At 41.9% G+C, this 21471-nt stretch overlaps 1 protein-coding gene across 2 annotated transcripts in view; it reads left to right on the top strand.

Moving 5' to 3' along the window:
* The window catches only part of KDR (kinase insert domain receptor), a 31509-nt gene extending 11698 nt beyond the window's left edge, over positions 1-19811 (top strand). Inside the window, exons 14-30 of one of the 2 annotated variants that reach the window (XM_074866209.1) lie at positions 698-844; positions 998-1129; positions 2782-2888; positions 3293-3428; positions 3700-3804; positions 5039-5152; positions 6342-6430; positions 8159-8315; positions 9251-9351; positions 10672-10794; positions 10921-11032; positions 11412-11511; positions 11628-11733; positions 13578-13729; positions 16980-17076; positions 17189-17277; positions 18125-19811. In XM_074866209.1, coding sequence (XP_074722310.1) covers positions 698-844; positions 998-1129; positions 2782-2888; positions 3293-3428; positions 3700-3804; positions 5039-5152; positions 6342-6430; positions 8159-8315; positions 9251-9351; positions 10672-10794; positions 10921-11032; positions 11412-11511; positions 11628-11733; positions 13578-13729; positions 16980-17076; positions 17189-17277; positions 18125-18344 — 2087 coding nt within the window. In that variant the 3' untranslated portion in view covers positions 18345-19811. Of the gene's footprint in view, positions 1-697; positions 845-997; positions 1130-2781; positions 2889-3292; positions 3429-3699; positions 3805-5038; positions 5153-6341; positions 6431-8158; positions 8316-9250; positions 9352-10671; positions 10795-10920; positions 11033-11411; positions 11512-11627; positions 11734-13577; positions 13730-16979; positions 17077-17188; positions 17278-18124 lie in introns of those variants that run through there. The other variant, XM_074866210.1, reaches the window with a different exon arrangement.
* Positions 19812-21471: the final 1660 nt, after the last annotated feature.

The raw sequence follows: 21471 nt of genomic DNA, 5'->3' as shown, positions 1-21471 counted from the left end.
GCCACTGTGCTGTGCAAGAAGATGAGTTTAGCTTTTGCACAAATAATGGTATGTGTTTAGCTCAATAACTTCTCAATTTTATTTTTCAGACATGTGTTTTCCTCTAGCTGTATATACATGTGTGTATTCATAGTATTAATGCTACTGCTTTAGGTCACTGACTTGAGTTTGAAGTAGTGTCTGTAATTTAAAACTGATGAAGTGATGCTGGTATTCAGGTGCAAGCAATGCAAGCTGATAATCAGTCAGCTTTTCACACAAGTAGTGATGACTGTGCTTTGGGACCTAGATGTCTAGACTGATTGGGCAGATTCAGAAAAATACCTATGCTTGTTCGTATCCTGAATAGATGTTTGATGGACCAGCAGTATCAGACTTCTTGTAATGGAAATAGAAATGTGAGGGAAGCAATTTCTCACCTATTCTCTCTTCCCTCAGCATCCTGAGCAGTTAGAAACGAAACCCCCTAAAGCAGGTTACATCAATACTGTTAAAATTTTCTTGGCTATTATAATTCTTTCATATCATGTGGAATTTTAGCTATGATCTTAACATGAACGCTGTGGCTGTTGCTGTTATAAAAGGATTTGAGACTTTGTTACCGGGCAAGCATGTAGAGTGTAATCAAGTGCTATTACTGCAAAAATAGATGTTTTCTTTAATGGTCAGTAATTCTGATGTATTTTCAAACCAACAGAGCCCATGGCACCCACACTCATAGGAAATCTGGAAAATCAAACAACAAACATTGGTGAAACCATAGAAGTGTCATGCACAGCAAATGGCATTCCTCCTCCAAACATTATGTGGTTTAAAAATAATGAAACCCTTGTTGAAGATTCAGGTGAGGATCACTCCTTTGTTATGAATGTTCTATCACTTAAGGGCTTTCTTTCACAGGACTCATTGCTGATTTTCACCATGAAAAGTTTAATTTTGAATTTGTAACACAAATTGGAATAAAAATAGCAGAACTAAGTTTCATAATTTTTTCCAGGTATTGTTTTGAAAGATGGAAACAAAACACTAACCATACGTCGAGTGAGGAAAGAAGATGGAGGGCTATACACCTGCCTTGCCTGCAATGTCCTTGGATGCAGAAAAGCAGTGGCTTTTTTTTCAGTGGAAGGTTAGTGTTAGCTTCTCTCCAGATTATCCATGACATCACTAAAAGGAAAATCTACTGGCTGTCCTGATTGGTGATCTGAAAATACACCATGAGATTTATGAAAAGTCCTAACCATTCCTGTCAAGCTCAAATTCTGTGCTGTCATAACCATTATAATCCCAGCTGTTGAGTCTGATGCTTTCTTCTCTGCAGTGTTGTTTAGTGCTTTTCAACAAAAGCTGGATCTATCTGTCTTACTTGTGGTTGCAGAGAAAACTCTGCCAGTCTATATTACATGCAAACCTATACAACAGAGCCTGCCTAAACCTGCAGATATCCTGGGACATCTCTATTGTCTTGGTAACATAATTGTCATACTATGTTTTTTAACAGTTGTAACTTTTTAAACTATGTAATTGCTGTCATAGCATCTAAGAAAAACAGAGGGAAGACTTTGTGCAGTCTGTTGTGCTTGCTGTCCCATTTCAATGATAAGATCAGGTAGAATTTTGGGTTAGGGGCCTCCAGTCTTAGTCCACCAAGCTCTGAAAGTAGTGTTTGAGACGCGTCTCTCATTTGTTCCAGTCCTTTTGTGGCACACTGAAATGAAATTCGCAATGATAAATTCTAACAAGAGGTTAGTCTGCAGACTGAGTAGCTGGAACCACGATGAACTTTCCACCAAGAGTTGCAATGAGAAACCTCGAACTAAAAGCTCCTTGCCCTTGATATTAGTACATTTGCAAAATTTAGTCACTGAATCCTTCACAAACCTCTGTCTTACAAGTCAAAGTGATTGTCCGATCTGTTCTGTTAAGGTAATTAAAGCAGTATCCTGTTATTCTTATAGGTCTCATTAGGATATTAAGATGTTGAGCAATATGTTTACATGGGGTAGAAATTATCTGCCACTGACATCAATGTAGATTTTAGCTGATGTGGTAAATATGGCTGGGGCATGTCTGTAAAAGTTGAAAATCTATGTAAGACACACTGTTTCACTCCAAAAAATTTATAGCACAGCTCATTGGGGTCATGCAATGAAGTGTGCTTCTGTGTAGGAAAATCTGTATGGTGCAAAGGATGAAATACAGGTGCATGATGTGGTGAACGGGAGCTGGAGAGCTGCTCCTGCACATTAATAGATGTCCGAGTGGTATCTGCTGTAGACTATTTTACTGGAAAAGGGATGTTGTAAATAAGTCCTTATTTTCATGTGTTCTTGTAGAACTGTGTTTTTTCATGTCCCTGCTGAAGCATGTAAAGAGACAAGAGAGAGATTCTTCTCTGGGTCATTCTCACAGCACTTTATTTACTATATGATGGGTTTTTTTCGGTTTCTGGGAAGTCATTCATTTTGAGTATTCTAAAATAAAGATTTCTTTTTAAAATGTGAGATTTTACTGGTTTTATATGTGCCAAAGGTCCAGATACTGTCCTTGGAACAAAGCTGATGCTAAGAAATTGGGTGATGTGTAAAACAGCAAAAACCAAGCGTAATATTCCAACATAAAAACCCCAAATTTTTGTTTTGTTTTGCTTTCGTTTCCTTGCTCCATGTTGCACTTTTAAAATGAACCTTCAGAACAAGGACCTCCATTCTCTACATTAATGAATGAACAAAACCAATACTCTTCCAACTATCACTCAGATATTCATTTATTTCTTCCCAGGCGCTGAAGAGAAAACAAATCTGGAGCTCATTATCCTCGTTGGCACTGCAGTGATTGCCATGTTCTTCTGGTTGCTTCTTGTAATCATCCTCCGGACCGTTAAGCGGGTAATGAAAAACTTCTCATACTGTCCTATTAGCACTGGTCTTGCATGACAAATGAGAGCTGACTTGAGGCCTTTTCTGTTGTTTCTTTCCATTGTTCTTAAATCAACAGACACATTTTTTCTCTCCATGCCGTAACATTCTTGCCTGGAACCAGGGGCACAGAAATTTGTTTTTAATTGAACAGGCCCTTGCAAGAGAAAAAATGTTTCAGCTGGTTTTGTTTAGTAAAAAAAAAAAAAGTGCAAGTAATTAACAGTGATCACACTCACTGTGACATGGTGTAGGGAAATGGTAGCCTGGCATTTCTGGGAACTGGTGAAACACTACAAAGTGAGAAAATGGCACTTTGCCTGCACATTGCCAGCAAAAAAATCTGTGCAACTTCAACTAATACCATTTTCCAGGCCAACGGAGGGGACATGAAGACTGGCTACTTGTCAATCATCATGGATCCTGATGAAGTCCCTATAGACGAGCACTGCGAACGACTCCCATATGATGCCAGCAAGTGGGAGTTTCCCAGAGACCGGCTAAAGCTAGGTGTGCCTTCATTACACAAGCTGTTTAGTGATACTGCAGCCAGCCCCGTGCTGGGGGGTGTTTCAGGTCCTGGCTTGCCATGGGGCTGCCCTGGTGCAGGACCACCAGGTGGGCTCTGTGATCCCGTAGGATATAATGCATCCTCTTCCCATTATCAGCCTTCTGTTATTTTCTGATACATAAACTCAGTTTAGAGTTGCTGTTTTTTCTGCATCTTTTGCCCACTGTGTCAAGCATATAAATTGGAGTATGTTCATATTCTCACTTCAAGGTAAACCTCTTGGGCGTGGAGCTTTTGGCCAGGTCATAGAAGCAGATGCATTTGGGATTGACAAAACTGCTACCTGCAAAACAGTGGCTGTCAAAATGCTTAAAGGTAAAAATGATGACTAAAAATTCACCTTCAATGCAGAATATAGAGATAATTGCCAATGCTATAACCAGTAGATAGAAAAAAATCAAAATTTTTGTACCAACGGTGTATACAAGTTTAGCTTAACAGTTGGTGTCATGAAGCAATGATTAGGGAAAGTATATGCCTTTCCCTCATCGATAGCTGGAGCAATACGACTGTGGTTTCTTAGCCATTGCTTTACAGATCTACTCAGGTTCAGAATATAAACTTGCTCCTGCAAGCAATTTGCACATGTCCATTTTTGCCTTTTGTAGCCTGGCAGGGAGCTTTCTGCAAGTCTCAGACAATGGCTTAGGCGTGCTCCAAAATGAGTTGTAGTTTTGAACAGCTTTCTCCTCATTTTAATTACATTATAGTCCCTCATATTTGCCACATAAGAGTTGAAAGCTGCGGTTCCCAGACACATTGTTCCTGAGGAGGATGTAGCTGGGGCGGCAAAATGGGGCTGCCAGCAGCCAGGGGTGGTATCCCAGCCCTGTGTTGTACTGGAGGAAGGGTGGGAAAGCTGGGGGATTTTTGACAGTACAGTGTGAGCAGTTGCAAGCGCAGGCAAGACCTGTTGCAGGCTCGTTGCAATGGGATGAGCATGCAGTAATGACAATAAAAATTGGAAAGCCCTGTCCCTCCAGCTTTGCAGTGCTCAGGCAACCTTCAGAGAGCTGCCTTCTCTGCCCCTCTCTCCCCACTGCTTCAGCTCTTTCCTCTTTCTCTTCTATCCCTGTGGGATGAGGACACCAGCCATGTCTCCAGACTTTTGGTGAGGCTGCAGGGTCAGGCATGTTTGGTCCTGGCCCTGTCTCCCTCTAGTCTGTGGACCCATTGAACCCTTAGCGTGGACCCCAGCGATGGCTATGGGACAATATTTCTAGCCCTTCTTGGCTGGGAGGGTCAATGGCAGAGTGCAAACTGCTCAAAAGGTCTGTAGGAAAAAAGATGTTTGCTAATCTGGATTGTTTATGTCCCTATTCTGATGTACTGCCCTTGGCAAACTGGAAAATGTTTAAAAGCAGAGGAAAACCAACCCTGTCATGCATGTGCCTAGCTTTCATCAGTGTCCTGCAGCATATGTGACCCAGGCTACCAACCAACAAGACTTCTCACTAGATGTGCTGGAAACATAACAGAGGAGAATGCAGAGGAGGGGAAAACCTTTCTGTCTGTGATGCTCCTGATCTGTGTTGTTTTACCTCTGCAGAGGGTGCAACCCATAGTGAGCACAGAGCACTTATGTCAGAGCTGAAGATACTCATTCATATTGGCCATCACCTCAATGTTGTCAATTTGCTTGGAGCCTGCACAAAGCCAGGAGGTGAGTAACTTCTCAGTGGGTGGGAAGGTGCTAATGAAAACCCCATTTCTGCCATTTCTCCTGCATAGAAAATTGAGTTTCAAAATTAAGGATTGGAAGAAATAGTCTATTTAAAAAAAAAAAAATAAATCTGATAAGAGTGAGCAGAACCAGAGGTGGAATAAAGGAGGCTGAGAAGCCCTGAGTTCTACATCCAGCTCCATCCTTTAGTTGTTCTATCACTTTGCTTTTCTGTGTTTCAGATCCACTTTTCTAGTGGGCACCCCACACGTAACAAGTTGATCTTGTTCTCATCACTGGCTACAGTGTTGTGACTTTCCTCCCTGGCTTTGGACAGGCTATGGGTGCCTCTATGTGTGTGTAGGAGGGGAGATTGCAATTTGGAGTAAAATTCTGGGTGGATGAACCTATTTTACTTTATAATTGGGGACAGATGTTTTGTTTGACAAATCCAGCACTGCACTCTAATTTGGAAGAAATTCAGTGTAAAGTATCTTAGTAATAATTTTTCAGGGAAGCTGACTTGTTGGCTTACTATGGGATCAGAATTTAATTTGTAAAGTTCCATGACAGAAGTGCAGTAGTTGAGGGAAACATAATCCATAAATATTTCTTTCCTTGTTTATTCCGCAATAAAATATAGATGGCTAGTATCTGGAACCTAGGATGGAAATTTATTATTGTAGCATATGCCTATATGGAGCAATCTGAGCATGAAATACCACATTTGGACTGTACATTAAGGCATCTATGTCTGAAACCAAGATTCCTGTCTTAATTTTTTGGACTTAAAATGCCTGCACAAAAATGCATGGATAATTGCATGTGTACTTTATTGTAGATGAGTGGTTAATTGCACTGAAGATCATTCAGATATGTTTGTCGCATCCTTACAATGTCAATTAGCAGAGATTGGCACTTTTAAGTATAAGCACACCACTATACATTTTCACATATGAAATTAGGCTCGTGATTTTCAAAAGTATGTTCTTTCTTTTCCTTCTTTATACAGCAGAAAAGGAATCATATCCCTACTTTGATTAGATTTTTTTTAATTACTAGTATTTTTAAAAACCTCTGGGTAGTAGGATGCTTTTTGAAATGTATATATTTCTAGCCAAAAATTATGCTGTGAGATAAGGTGGGATATAAATGGTCTTTATAAGGAATTGCTTTATGTGTTTTATAGGCCCACTCATGGTGATTGTGGAATATTGCAAGTTTGGAAATCTGTCAGCTTACCTACGGAGCAAGAGGAGTGAATTTGTCCCGTACAAGGTAAGGAGTCAAGGTTATCGGTATAATGTTTGATTTGGTGGGGTTTTTCCACACATAATGTTTCTGTTTCTAGTGCAGACTGAAGTGGCAATCCTTGGGGATGCTGAATATCTAGTACTTCTCATGGGAACAAGAGATGGCAAAGACATCAGAGGTCATCTAGTCTTTCCCCTGGCCCCTGCAATGTAGCTGTTTTGTTATTGTTAGCTTAAAATGTGCAAAGGAACTGGGCTTCCACTATTTCCTTTGGCAGATTATTCTACACTTGGCCGTGTCTGTCAGGAAGTTTTTTCTGATTATCAGCCTGAATTTTTTCCTTTCTTAGTTAAGCTCCAGATCACCTTAAATAATTTCACTCCCTGCTTAGTGTATATATCCATCAGATATCCGTAGGTGTCTTCTATCACATGATTATCCTTTCCACTATCCCCTTGGCTCATTGCTGAACCAGGTTATACATTTTTTTTTTTGCTATTAATCATTTTGTATTATTGATGTATCTCATGAGTTTACATTCAGCTTTTCACCTCCCAAGTCCTTTGCTAAGGGGAACTCCATCACAGCACCCCCTCTTTGCACCCCAGTTTGAAAAGAGGGGGAGGATGGAGGCTGGCATTTTCAAAGTTATTTCTGGATGCCTCTGAGAGGGGGTCTGATTTCTGGAGAGGGTTGGGAGGATCCATCCCCTCCGAGGGTCAGGTTGCTGGAGGAAGAGCATGGCTGCATGTACCCAGCACTGAGCATCATGCTCGGGACCCTACCCTTTTTCACCCACAGCCAAGCAGGAGGCCCCTGGGCTGTGCTCTGCCATGCTGGTAGACCTGAGTCTTCCTGCAGCTGCCGTGTTTAGATCAGAGCTTCTTCAAACTGCTTGTCGGTTCTCCAAGGGGTCATTTTTCTTTATCCTTGGAGTCATTGTTTACTATTTTATATTGGCAAAGGCAACTCACTGCATCCTCTTGTGAGGTAAAAAGGATAAACAAATATCTGAGAGGCCTTGAAGGAAGAGGCAGGGTTTCACAAGGGTGCTGACCCTTGCTTATACAAGCGTTGGGAATGGGAATATGCAATGGAAAAAAACAGCCCTACCAGGGGAGAGAAGTCACCAAACCAAAGCAGGAGAAAATGGAAGTGTGGTGGAGAAAGCCTGTGGGGCTGGTATCCTCCTTAGAGGCATTCAGTGGCTTAGGGGAAGAAGGAAACAAGTCAGATTTTGAGGGCTGCTAGGGTTTTGGCCAAGGTAAAGGTTTAGTAAAAGGGCCTTTGCAGCAGTGGGAGGTAAAGCCACAGCAGTACGGAGAGGCTCGACTGTATGAGAGGTGGTTTGGTAGCATCCACGTGTGCTTTAGAAGTGGTAGGCACCAGGGGGCTGAGAAAGCCAGCTCCTCAATGTGCATTTATTCCCCAGCATGTGGAGATGTTGCTGGGAGGTGTCTGGGAGGATGTGGGAGAAGACTAAAGCCATGCTATGGAGCGTCAGAGGGTGCTCTAGCTGATAAGCCCGTGCAGCCATGGGTTGGGGTTTTCTGGTGCTGCAACCACACCAGCCTGGTGCCTCAACCAGAGCTGGCTTGGAGCAGAGCAGCCAGTCATGCCAGCACTGGGCTGCCCTTTCTGCCTTCAGTGGTGCCCATGGCACAGACTGTAGGGAGTGTCATTGCCTCTCCGAGGAAGCTTCTGGCATGCTTTCTGCTTCTGATTTCTCTCACCCTTCCTTCACATTTCTAGAATAAAAATGCCAGGTTTCGGCAGGGGAAGGAGAACTATGTTGGTGATGTCTCTGTGGACCTGAAGCGACGGTTGGACAGCATCACAAGCAGCCAGAGCTCAGCAAGCTCTGGCTTTGTGGAGGAGCGGTCCCTGAGTGACGTGGAAGAGGAGGATGGTAGGATATGTCTTCTTCTGATGTTGGAACAGCTGTCATTGCTGGGGGCTGATGAGGGACATTGGGGACTGTGTGATTTCCAAAGATCCCTCAAAGCTGTGTGCGGGGTATTTCCTGGATGACCAAAATTCTCAAGCTATGGATTATCCAGTTCAGCATCCCAAACCCCTCAGCCCAATCCCAGGTAATGTCAGGCATACACTTTATGCATTTCCACACAATTTTGGTCCTTTTCAGAACTCTCTGGTGTAAACACTGACCCTCTGAGCTGGGATGTTGTAAGAAGTATGTGGACCTAACTCAGGCCTTGAGATGAGGGTTTTTGCCATCAGTGTTGTAGTTCTTGTGAGATTTCTTCTTAAAATCAAGAGCTGAGCAAAGTCATTGAGTTGTTTATTTCACCGGGAACTAAATGCCTAGGTATCTTTGTTGGATGTGGGAGTACATTATTCCTCCAGGTCACTAGAGGATGAGGTTAGGCTTCTTCTACCCTAAATTAGCAGGGCTTTTTGCCAAATTCAAGTCTTTCTCCTCATGGCATATTCTTCCCCCATAAGGGCTAGGTGGTGCCTCCCTCTCATTGGTTTCCAAATTCATCTGCTGAAACCACAGCAAGCCTTTCCTTTGCTAGGAACTTATGAGCTGAGTTTTGGTTGTTTCTCTTTTGGGATTGTTTTGCAAATCTTTCCACTGGTGGGAACTCTGGAAATAAGCAAGGAGGCCTGGGGTATAACCCATCATCTCAAAATTTATTTTACACGGGACTAGTTTGGTGTAAAATGGGTTGTTAGTGATAATTATACAACCAAAAAAGGGCTCTGTTTGCTCTTCCAGTTCAATGTGGCGTAAGGTTAAGATGGACTTTTACCTAAGAAGTAGTTAAGGGTGAAATCAGTGACAAAGGGCATGTTTGACTGTCGTCTGATTCTTTGCAGCTGGTCCTGAAGACCTTTGCAAGAACCCTTTGACCATGGAGGACCTCATCTGTTACAGCTTCCAGGTGGCGAGGGGAATGGAGTTCTTGGCTTCACGCAAAGTAAGGAACTTCTCAGGAAGAATGGCATGTTATTTATTTGCCTGTAGGAAATAGCGCTGTAGGTCTATAGAAGGAAACAGCATGTTCATCTTTGGACTAGCAGTCATCCGCAACATTTTCTTTTTGCCCTAAGACATACCTGAATCATTGCTACTACAGAGTGAAACAGCCCATGCACAAATGTTAGTGATCTGTATAAGGTTTATGGGTCACTGATTCATAGAAAAATGATTAAATAGTTGGAGGAGGGAAGCTGACTTATGAGGACGATTAAAGGAATCAGGGTCAAATCCCTGGTAACCAGAGCTAAACTAGAGTAAAGGAGTTTGCTCTGAGGAGGTTGCCTGCAGTGGGATTGGAAGGGCAGTGTGAGGAGAGACGATGCTCACCTATGAAACTTCATGGATGACTCCTTGAAGAGTCTGTTGCCAGAGACACCCTGGCAGTCAATAGCACTTCACCTGCATTTTGGCTTTCTAGAAGTGCTTTTCCGTGATTTGATTCTAAATACATATAGTACATGTTTCAAAGGATGTAAATTCCAGCAAGAGCGAGGACTTGCCTGTAATTGTGTAGAAACAAAAAGTACTTAGAAATGGGAAAAGGAAATAAAACTGGGGAATACAACACTGGTCTAGAGTGCAGGCTAGGTGTTCAAGAGCAGACTTCAGAGTCTTTTCTAAAAACATGTATTTGTCTACATTTCATACATCCTGGTTGGTGTGTATATGCAATGTCTTTCCAGGATCTGCAGTTCTAGTCCGTACTAGAAGCCACCTTCAGAGCCTGGCTTTTTTACTTCAAGCTATTGAGGCTTGAGGTTTGAAGTCTTGGGGTTGTTGACTAAAATGTTGTTCTGCATAGGTAAAGATAGGGACTTTTCTCTCTGTAGTCAAGATTAGTTTGTGTTGGAATCAAATCGGCGTTTTAGTGTGGTATGTTTTTCAGAGACAGAGTGGAGTACACAGTACACAAATTTGAGTGAACCTAAGTAAATCTGAAGGTAATCAGATCTGAACCTGTTTTGTGTCAGCTTCTTAGGATAATTAATTAGCTAACTTCAAAGACCCTCTCTGCATAGTGGATAAACAGATGTATGTTTGGACTTGGGAACACAAGTCTCCCTGAGCCAAATCAGTTGTGACCATCAAAAAAGCACTTAAAATCAGTAACTGTTGATGCTGAGGTTTCTTTTTCTTAAAAGGTTTTAAGAGTTATCTGGCCTTTGAGGGTAAGAGAGCACATATGTGAAAGAGATCAGCCCTGTGGACAGAAGTGTGACGACAGGCAGCATATGAAGTTGTTTACTTCTCTTTGCAGTGCATCCACAGGGACCTGGCTGCTCGTAATATCCTCTTGTCAGACAATAACGTGGTCAAAATCTGTGATTTTGGCTTGGCTCGAGACATCTACAAAGACCCAGATTACGTCAGGAAAGGAGATGTAAGTTTCAGATTCTCCATTCCAGAGAGAATTAATATGAAGTCAGGACTCCTTTTTTTCACTTTAAATATGTTTGTGGAAATGCAGTGTTTTGCTAAACCTTTCTGTTTATGGAAATGCTTTCAGGCCAGACTACCCCTAAAATGGATGGCACCAGAAACCATTTTTGATAGAGTGTATACCATTCAGAGTGATGTATGGTCCTTTGGAGTTCTGCTATGGGAAATATTTTCACTAGGTGAGTCACTTTAATTTTACTGAGCCATCTTAAATTTTAAACAACAGAGTCTGAAGAAAACACTTAAAGGATTCTTGGATCCTCTTTAGCATTTTTTTTTACTTCTTGAAAATTTCCTGGTTTTTTCCTCCATCAAAATAAAATACTCAAGTTTCCTTAAAAATGCAAACATAGGAAATGCTTCTTCATACAATTTCTTTGTGATGATATGCCTCATTTACTCAATCAGTTGCTATTTCCATCATAAATATAAATTGTTTGCACATTCAAATATACTGAATTACCTTATTAACTCAGGCCATAGCAAATTATTTGTTTGAAAATGAATCCCAGAATTTAAGAATCTAATGCATTGAAATTACCGTTGCTCTCATTTTAGGTGCATCGCCATACCCTGGAGTGAAAATTGATGAGGAATTTTGCAGAAGACTGAAAGAAGGAACAAGAATGAGAGCACCAGACTATACAACACCAGAAATGTGAGAAACTGTTCTTCCAGATGCCCATGTATACCCCACAACAACAGCAGATGCTAGAGCAAGCAATAGGTGCTGTTTTCTTTGTGCTGATACTTTAATGGGCTTTGTTTTTCTAGGTACCAAACAATGCTGGATTGCTGGCATGGAGATCCTAAGCAGAGACCAACTTTTTCAGAGCTGGTGGAGCACCTGGGGAATCTACTACAAGCCAACGTCCGTCAGGTACATTAAATGTATTCTCTGGTTGCTAAAACTACCAACTGAACCCCTCCTGTCCTGCCAGCCACCATGAAATCCATACTGTCCACTGGAGTCGTCGAGGAAACCTGGGCTTTTTCCACCACTCCCGTTACTGACCAGCAGTTGGGGCAACTTGCAGAGAAGAATGACTTGTGGGGGGAAGGTTGCAGAGTTCTGTTGTGGTAACAAAAAGCCACCTTGCCCTGCCATGACACCACTGCTGTGGCTACTTAGCTGTCTTGCTGGGGAGTTGTTGGCACAGGCTGAATTCCCTGCTCTGATGATGATTTCTCTGCATAGTGCAGAGGCATTTCAGCAGGTAGCTCCTGTTGATCTTACTATGCCAAAGATGGATAGCTTAGCACATGTGAGGATGTGGGCTGCAATGCTTTTAATGACTCTTCTGGAAAATGAGGATACAGGCCTTTTGCTGCCTGTCAGCAGCTCCTTGCAGATAAGTCTATTACGACTTGTCCTGTGTGCAGGCATTGTGGTAAGAGAGCCCACTGCTTCCAGGTGGGGTACATGGGCCACCCTCCCAGGTACTCCATCTTGTGGCTCCACCTTCATGTATTACAGAAGTGGACAAGGCCAGAGCAATAGATGTGAGCACACTGGATGAAGGAGGCTGGATTTGGCCACGTGCTCTCCCTTTCTGACCTGTTGGTAATGATGGGAATTACCTGCCCTTCCAAACTATTGTGTCTTCTGTGCATAGCAAAACTCAGAAAGGATAGCGTTTCTTCACTTTCCTAAAGAGCAGCTTGAATCTTATGTATCACAGAATCACAGACTGGCTGAGGTTGGAAAGGTCTTCTGGAGGTCATCTAGTCCAACGCCCCTTGCTCAAGCAGGGCCACCTAGAGCTGGTTGCCCACAACCATATCCAGACAGCTTTTGAGTATCTCCAAGGATGGAGACTCCACAACCTCCCTGGGCAACTTGTGCCAGTGCTTGGTCACCCTCACAGTAAAAAAGTGTTACCTTGTATGTTCAGAACACACTTTGTGTATATTTGCCCATAACCTTATATGGTTGGATTGCTAATGATTTAGACCCTCTTGTCATGAACTGTAGTGTACTGTGACTAAAAAAGACAAACATGATTTACTGTCTGATGACTAATAACTAATTATGCATGTCTCATATTGTAATCCAAAAGGGATAGATGAAAAAAAAATAGAGAAAATGTAGAATCTACTAAAGGATTTCTTATGGGACTATAAATAGGTATGCAGTATCAAAGGATGCATAATCATTGTTTTCTCTTTATACTTTAGAGCAGAAATGTAAACAAGTGGAATAATTTTTTAAAAATCGTATCCTTGCTATTCACATCAAATTAGATGCGAAAGTATTGATAGATTTCCTTTTTTGCTATCTCCATTTAATTATTTTTTTCATTTACTTCTTACCCTTAATTTAGTCTTTCTGATTAATATGCTGTAGTCTAATTCAGTCTCAATTTGTTTGTTATTTTTTTTCCTCAGGTGCATGTTCTTTGTGTCATTGGGATTCAAACTTTACTAAAAACTACATTTTTTATTTCAAAGACATCAATAAAAATTTTCATTTATACATGATGTTACAGTAGATCATATAAAAATCTCATATTTTAAATCTAAAACTACTTGTCAGTGGTTCTTAAGTTTCCTTCTTTTAATGTAGCTGCTCCTGCAAAGGTGGTATAATGTTCATAGTTTAATCAAATAACCAAGGAAGCACTGTTGGACCGATGCGTTCTCTATGTACGTGTGTGTAGCTGTTTAGGTCTATGTATATCTGTAGCCTATTTAATTTTTGTATTTTTTCACTGCATTCTACAGGATGGTAAAGACTACATTGTCCTTCCTTTGTCAGTATCGCTGAATATGGAAGAGGATTCGGGTCTCTCTCTCCCAACTTCACCTGCTTCCTGTAGGGAGGAAGAGGAAGTCTGTGATCCTAAATTCCATTATGACAACACAGCAGGAATTAGGTATTTTATATGGTGGACATCCTACTGGGGCCTCTGGGCAGGTTTTATTCATGCTGGGGGCAGGGAAAATGAAAGGAAGAGACTTCAGCTGCCTGGTCCATATTTAACCTCCTCCATAGGGATAAGAAGGAATCTGTAGAGTTTTTTTAGGCAAAAACTAGTTTCTTACCTCCCCAAATGGTAGTGGGTTTGTTGTTTGGTTTGGGTTTTTTTTGCTACCCTTTCAAGATTTGGTATTCTCATTCAAAAGAACCATGAGAGTATTTGTTATTTAGTTTTTAAGAACCAGAACAAATACAAAGTGTTACTGATCCAATTCACTTGTGTTCACACTCTTGTATTGCAGCTCCCTAAAATATTAATGGTAATAGATCTATTGTTAATACCCTCTCTGGCATTTCCCCTCCTAAGGTGAAATGTTGGTAAATAGGTCATGAATTGATAGTTAAGGAGAATGTGATCTAAATAGTGTCACTGTTTTTTGTCCACTACTTGCTTCTGGAGGGCTGCTGGGGCATCCACAATGGACCAGTAGTGGTAGATGCTGTTGAGTATCGTGGCAGAGGTGACTTCCGCAGTAAGGAGTTTGTACTAATGTGCTTAAGCGGGTCTTATGTTGGACCTTGTGAGGACCTCAGGCATGGGATGTAAGGGAGAAAGGTATTTTCTCATCCAGTGATGCCTAAGATCAAATTCAGCCACTTAGTAGCTGGGAGCCCTGGGTTGCTTGCTGCAGTCTCAGAAGAAGGAGGAGGATAGGAGATGGAACCAACCAGCAGGGCAGAGGTAGACTCTGTTGACAGGTGTCATGTGGTTTCCACAAAATGGAGCCCTCTCCCTCACTGCTTGTATTATATCCACCAAAGACAAAGTTCCCAATGATTTTGGGTACTGCAGGATGCCATTTTTATGTGGTCTTGGGAAAGACTAGGTAGGCACAGTGCATTTCACACTTCAGTTGAACTTATGGTCCTAGAGCTGAACTCTCAACCCCATGTTTTAGTAGTGGGGTAGTCTGAAATATAAATATTTAAAAAGACAGAAAAGCATGATTTAACACTGAAAACACCATATTTATTTTCCACTTCCAATACTTCCTATATGGCTTTTCCTGGACCCCACTTCCTGTTATGAACAGAAGTAAAATCTCTCTGTCAACCTTTTAAAGAGAGTTTGAACCTCTTTTTTCTTGTCTTACAGTATGAGAAGGTTGTGAAAGCACTTGTGGAAACCATGCTAGGAGAGGCAAAGTGGGGAGCTTAAGACATGCTTAGGGGCTTTATTCTTCTGTTCTGGTCACTGAAAATGATTTTGTAGGCATGGATCTTCCCATACATGTAGTGGAAAAGATTGATCTGTTCAGTGATGTCTTTTTCGGTCTTCACAAAAGTATTAACTAGGAGGAGAGGCTGATAACTTCAGTCTCTAAATCAAAGCTGGGGGAGGAAAAGGAAGCACAGGAAAAAACACAGAGAATATTAAAGAATATTTAGGTTGCTGAGGTAAATTAAAATCAGCGGGATCTCCTAATGTCTGTAGCATTTGGCGTAGGAAATAGATATGCAATTTTCAAGCCTTGAAAGATTGCCATTAAGAACAGCCAGGTGAGGTAAAGAAGATTTAAGGAAGTGTAAAGATAATGCATGTTTTCAGAAAGAACAGAAAAGAAGTAACCCTTAAATCAAGTTAACTTGAATCCCAAGGTATGATCCCCAAATAAATGATCATATAAATAATGGTAAATGCCTGCAGGAAAATCCGTGTGTGGCGTCTCTGCCTGCACACTATTTCTGGTCCTGTTTGCACAGTAGCTTGGCTTAACCAGGAGGATCTAATTCATTGTAGCCCATGTAGGCTGACTCTTGTCTGGGCTGAGCAGAGACAGGACTCCCATACCTGGGAGGTCGTTCAGATCAAGAGGCTAGGATTCCCAGCCCTCACCACCCTACCACCCTGGTAACTGTAGTCCTGGCCATGCAGTTCTGTATCTGTGTGGACAATTAAATGCAAGCACATGGGGAGCTTTCAGACTAAGAAGGAAAGTTGTGGAATGAACTTCTCATCATTCAAGGTCAGGTTGTCCAGGAGGATAAGTGGACTAGATTGTTCATTAGATGTTTTTGGTCCTGGTAGGGTTGGGTGGGCAGTGGATTAGATACCACTGCAGAGTAACAGAAGCAGAAGACATGGTCAGTGCAGAGATCTTGAAAGAACTGGTTTTGTTAAGTCTAGGAGGAGAAAATGGAGAGGGAACATAGTAACAGTTTTCAGTATATGAAAAGTTGCTTGAAAGAGGATGCTAAGTAATTATTCTCTGTCCCCAGCAATAGCACAGATTTTATTTGCAGCAAATACTTGGGTTTAATATTTGAAAAACATTCTGAAGTGTGACTGAGCACCTGAGCAGGCTACACAGGGAACTTGTAAAATCCCCACCAGTTTAAATAAATGTTTGTCGGAGACAGGCAGGACTCAGCATAGCTAGAGTCAAAGCTGGAAAATGGGATGAATGATTGTCTTAATTGCCTCCAGCTTTGCACTTCAAGTGGATGCAGGTTTCTCTTCTAACGTCATGACTTTTCCTTCATGAGCTGTTAGGAACATAGATTTCTCCTGTTAAACTGGGACAACATCCGTTTTATTCCATATCCCCTTAGACAGAAAGCTGAGGGTAACTGTTTTGTTTGCTGTATTAGTACCTCCATGAAAGTCAATTTTATTTTTTTGTCCAATATTTTTTATGGATGTCATCCTGACCAGAGGGCTTCTTTTGGAGAAAAGCCTTCAAGAGAGATGTAGCACTCCGTGTCCTGATCCCCATGGTTTAAGGGCGGCAGTCTGCTGAGTCTGCTGTTGTTGTCCTAGGTCCAGCCAGGGGTCTCAGAAGTGCAGTCCAAAGGAAGAGACACATGTCTGTGTTCCAGGCTCCTCTGTTTATTATACTTCTAAGTGAAGCTTGCAGGAAGTGAAGCCCTCCAGTGTAACTGAGGAAAAGAGCTGTTTTCTCAAAGCAATTTCTTAGAATTTGCTCAGAGATCAGGTTGTCAGGAGCAGAAGGTCAGAAACATGTCACTTTCTAGGCTGTTCGTCCTTTTCAATAAATGGATATTTTGAGGTTTGCATAATATGTTTTGACAAAAGGATTAACTTCTCTGTAGAGAGATAAAAGGATTCTGATATCATTGTGCTGTTTGCAGCCAAGCTGTGGATAGTGGACTGAAACCTTTTTTTTATTTTGTGTTCTTTACAGTCAGTACCGACAAGGTAGCAAAAGAAAAAGTCGCCCTGTGAGTGTGAAAACATTTGAAGATGTCCCATTGGTAACCACTGTAAAAGTTGTTCAGGAGGTGAGTTTGTCTATTGCACTTTGTATGTCTTTTCCTTCTGTTGATGTCTTTTTCTTGTTTTTGTCGTTTTTTTAATCCTTTTCCATTTAATGCATTTCTAACACCTTTGCAGGAAAACCAGACAGATAGTGGGATGGTTCTTGCATCTGAAGAGCTGAAGACATTGGAAGAGAGCGATAAACAAGTGAAAATACCCTTTAGGTAAGTCTCAGGTTGGATGTAGGATTGAATGTGACCTTTTGCTTGCAAAAAAGACTGATTGGTTTGTAAAAATTTAAAAAAAAAAAAAGAAAAAGAAAAGACAAAGAAAAATTGTGCACTGTATGCCTGGTCACCCACATTTGGTACCAGTAGAGGAGAGGTAATGCAGCTGTTGGAAGCATCAGCCAGCACTACAGAAAGGACTTGTATTTATCAGCTGCAAAAGCATCAATCACCTCTCGAAGGAACCGAGCCGGTGCACACAATTGAGTGTATTTGTGAGGGCCTGTCTGCAATGACAAAGAGCTTTTCTTTTTCCTTTTTCTTTCTTTTTTTCTAAAGCTGACTCCTGAGTTTTCAGGATGTACCTGGGTGTATTTTCAGAGCATTGTACAGGGGTTTCATTGTGCAGTTCACAGGAAGCACAGTGGCCTTCACAGAGCTGGAACCTCACATATGCTCTCTGAGAGCTTCTCAGGAATTATTTTTTCCAGAACAACTTCAGTGCAAACAAAGGTAGATTGCAGTTACAATTGCACCACAGCTGAAGTGTGTGAAGCCTCTCAAAGTTTTCTCTCCACTTCATCTGTGGTCACAATCTAACTCCTTATATCATCATAAATGTAAATAACTTTTTCATGTGTTAGTGAAGTTAGGGCATGTAAAAAGGTCTCTCCTTATAATCAAATGCATGTTTAAAAAGGCTTGAAGCCAGTTTTGCTAAGTGCACCATTTTGCTTTGGTTGTTGCTGTGATGGAAAGCAGCTGCCAGCAGGAATCGCCCACCTGCCCTCCAGAAGACAGTCTCCACAGCTCTCTCAGTCCTCTTTCTGCTTGTTTTTCGCAGCACACTGGTGCCCAGCAAGAGTAACGAGTCTGTCATGTCAGAAGCCTCCAACCAGACGAGTGGGTACCAGTCAGGGTACCACTCAGATGACATGGACACCACCGTGTACTCCAGCGAGGAGACCGAACTCTTGTGCGCCCGGGAGGCTTCGCCCCCGCTCTGCCGCACGCGCGGGCTCACCTACGACAGTGCCGTGCAGCTCTCCTCCCCGCCGCTCTAGGGCAAAGCCAGCGGCTCCAGGTCCCTCCGGGATGTGCCTTCCTTGCCTGGGCTGGTGGTATTCAGGTTTGATGTATAGAAAGATGGCATCTGTGAGACTAAGAAAAGACGTTTATTTTTCCTGAAGAGGATGCAGAAGCATCTGGCAGCAAAACTGCGCCATGCCAGGTTGCAGGGCGCTTTCCTCAGGAGGTGGTGGTGGCTGAGGGTGCAAAGCCCTGGCTGCGGTGTGTGGGCTGTGCTGACCCGATGGCAGAGGCAGCATGGTGGCCTTTGGGACCCTGGTGACATGCTGAGCATCTGCCTGATGCAGGCAGCGGCACAGCGTTCAGCTGAACTGTTTCTAGTTGTACGAAATAACGGCACAGCCCTGCTCTTTTTTTTTGTTTGTTTTTTCCCTTGCTGCTGGACTCCAGGAAGGAAACGGCATAGCACTGGCTTCTTGTTTCTCAGAGTTATCCCTTGCTTGCACCTCCACAAACAAAAAAAAGGAACCTCCAGCTCAAAGCTCTGGCACTCGCTGACGGCCTGAGACTAAACATAGGCTGGGCTAAATATAGGTGAAGGCAATGGTCTCTGTCGTTGGCAGAGAAAAAAAATTGCTGTACCAGACCTCATGAGCTGTGTTTGCTTGCAAGACTTGCGCGGTGAGGTTGGTTAGTGGGGAGAAGGCAGAGCACTGAGCCAAGTGACAGGACATGGGTGCCGGGGGCATGCCCAATTTCTGGGGATGGCTCTGCCCGCTGTCCTCTCCAGCACCCTTGACCCATGCCAGGTGCCTACCTGCTTCTGAGCTAGCCTGAAACAGTTGTAGAAAATACCCCCTCTCTGAATCACCACTGGGGCAGCCTCTACAACAGGTAGAAAAGGCAGTGTAATCTACCTTAGGACCACAATGAGCCCTGTGGTCCTGGTGGGGCATCCTAAGGGCACCCTACCTTCTCATCTCATCCCCCCTCCCTCAGATGTAGGTCTGACTCTTTCAATTTGCAAACTCAAAGTCAGTTTGCAATGGCAGAGATCTCGGTTTATGTAGTCTTGGGAATCTGTGACTGGTTTCATGGCAGCTCCGATTTTCTCTGAGTGGTGAGATTGTGCCTAATTGTTGGACAACTTCTTACCTATGCTCTTGTAGTTCCAGTGCTCTATTGATAGACACAATGCAGGCTACAAGATTTTAAAATGTAAAGCTATTTCTACTGAGTTCTTTTTTGTATTTTTATAATTATTTTTGTTTGTTTGTACTTACTATAATGTCAAATGTTGGGAACCATGAATATAAGGCATATACAGTATTTATAGCCTCTTTATGTAGAAATAAATGTAATATATTAAAATATAAATATATATATTATATAATGGATATTGTACTATTCACATTTGTATCGGTGTTCTGTAGCATTACAAGAGTCACAACATTTTTAATAGTTAAAACTTTTCACTTTATTAAAAAGGGACTGGAAATTTAGAGGTGGGGCCACGAGTAGATCTGTTTGCTTTTCTTGCATGTATTTTCTTATATCCTTTCTATTGACAGGGAAGTTTATCAAGTGCTACTTATTTCAAGTGCCATTTAATGAATCTAGTTATTTATACCATTGTACAGGTCTATGAACATTTCTGTGGGTACCTATAGTAAAGAAACTTCAGTGATTTTTAGCAGTTGGCAGTAAGTGCCTTTAGAGAAATGGTCAGAAGAATAGACTGCTTGTACAGACTGAATCTCCTCTGAAGGATTTTATTATGTTCAGTTAGGGAATGGCTGATCTAATTGTATTGTGGCTTTTGCCTGGGAAGTAGCAGTTCCCTTAAAGCCTTATTCATCTTTTCCTACTTGTGTTTCGTCCATCTTACTTATAGCTGAAATGTTGGCCCTGCTCTTGTGTAGCAACATCTTCCTTTATTTTAAATCTGTACTTAAAGCTCCCACCTTTTCACTTTGGTGTCCACTTTTTGACTATTTGCATAGTGAGAGCACTTGTCTAGGAAGTGGGAGATCTCACTGCTAAACTCTTCTCAGGGTGAATATGGAACTAATACCTTCTACACACTACACGCATGCCCCAACTACAAGGCTGTGGGATGTCAAGCTTCAAATGTTTCTCCATTTCTCTTCCTGAATCTAAAGCATTTTACAGCCAGGAAAGCAGGAGCTGGGAGACCAGCTAGAAAGATAAGGGAGAGGCTTCCTAAATGTACTACAAGGGCTTCTAGGAAGGACCTGTGTTTTCATGTGTATATTTGACATTTATCTTCCTTCCCAGGCAAGAGTGTAGCCAGTAGAGTATGCTGAACAGACAGTGTTACAGTCTTTAACATCCCCCCTCCCCAATATTCTTCAATATCTTTAATGAAAGTGTTCTTCTAATTATTATTTTATGATGACTCTGACGGAAGCTTGATGAGTACCCTGCTGAGTCACATGTTGGAGAGTCCTGACAGAGAGATGGAGATGGATATCTGTCATTGATGTCCATCTGCCCTAGATCTGGAGCCCCCAAGATTTGGGATGTTCAATTTAGACATCTCATTTTGTAGTTTTATTTCCTCTCCAGCTTTGTGTAACATATGATAACATGTAGTCACATGCTTCACTGTGTGTTTGTAGTACCTTTAAAACAGTTGTCCACTGTAATGCAGACTGATGAAGTTGCAGTATAGCCATTTCAGCTAATGAGTTCTCACTTACAATCCTCAGCCAGTGAAACTCTCTTGTAGGTCCAAATCATGTTAAATATGCCTGGAAAATGAGGGAACTAGCACACACCTGCTGTAGGAAAGGAAATTAGCTTCTTTAAAAAAAAACCCAAAACACCAAAACGACACCAAAATCCCATATACATTCAGTTTCAGGAGCAAGCAAAGGTTCTATAAATGTGTTCATATATTTGGCATCCAATAACACAATTCTTTTCTTAGTCCATGGCCGTTACATCCTTTAAAACACCTGGACTTTTTGTTGTATTCTGAATACAGCACGTTCAGCTAAACCCCAGTCAGGCCACATCTTAGTAGATGCTTTAAATTCCAAAAAGGATATTTTCAATGAAATGACAGACAGATTGTGCACAGATTTGCAAATGCCTTGCAGACCAGTCCTGGCTTTATCTCCATTTTGCATCCATGCA

This window comes from Strix uralensis, chromosome 4 (assembly GCF_047716275.1).
Source record: "Strix uralensis isolate ZFMK-TIS-50842 chromosome 4, bStrUra1, whole genome shotgun sequence".
NCBI lineage: Eukaryota > Metazoa > Chordata > Aves > Strigiformes > Strigidae > Strix > Strix uralensis.
The sequence above is the reverse complement of the archived record's forward strand: the minus strand, read 5'-3'. Positions and strand labels throughout refer to the sequence as shown.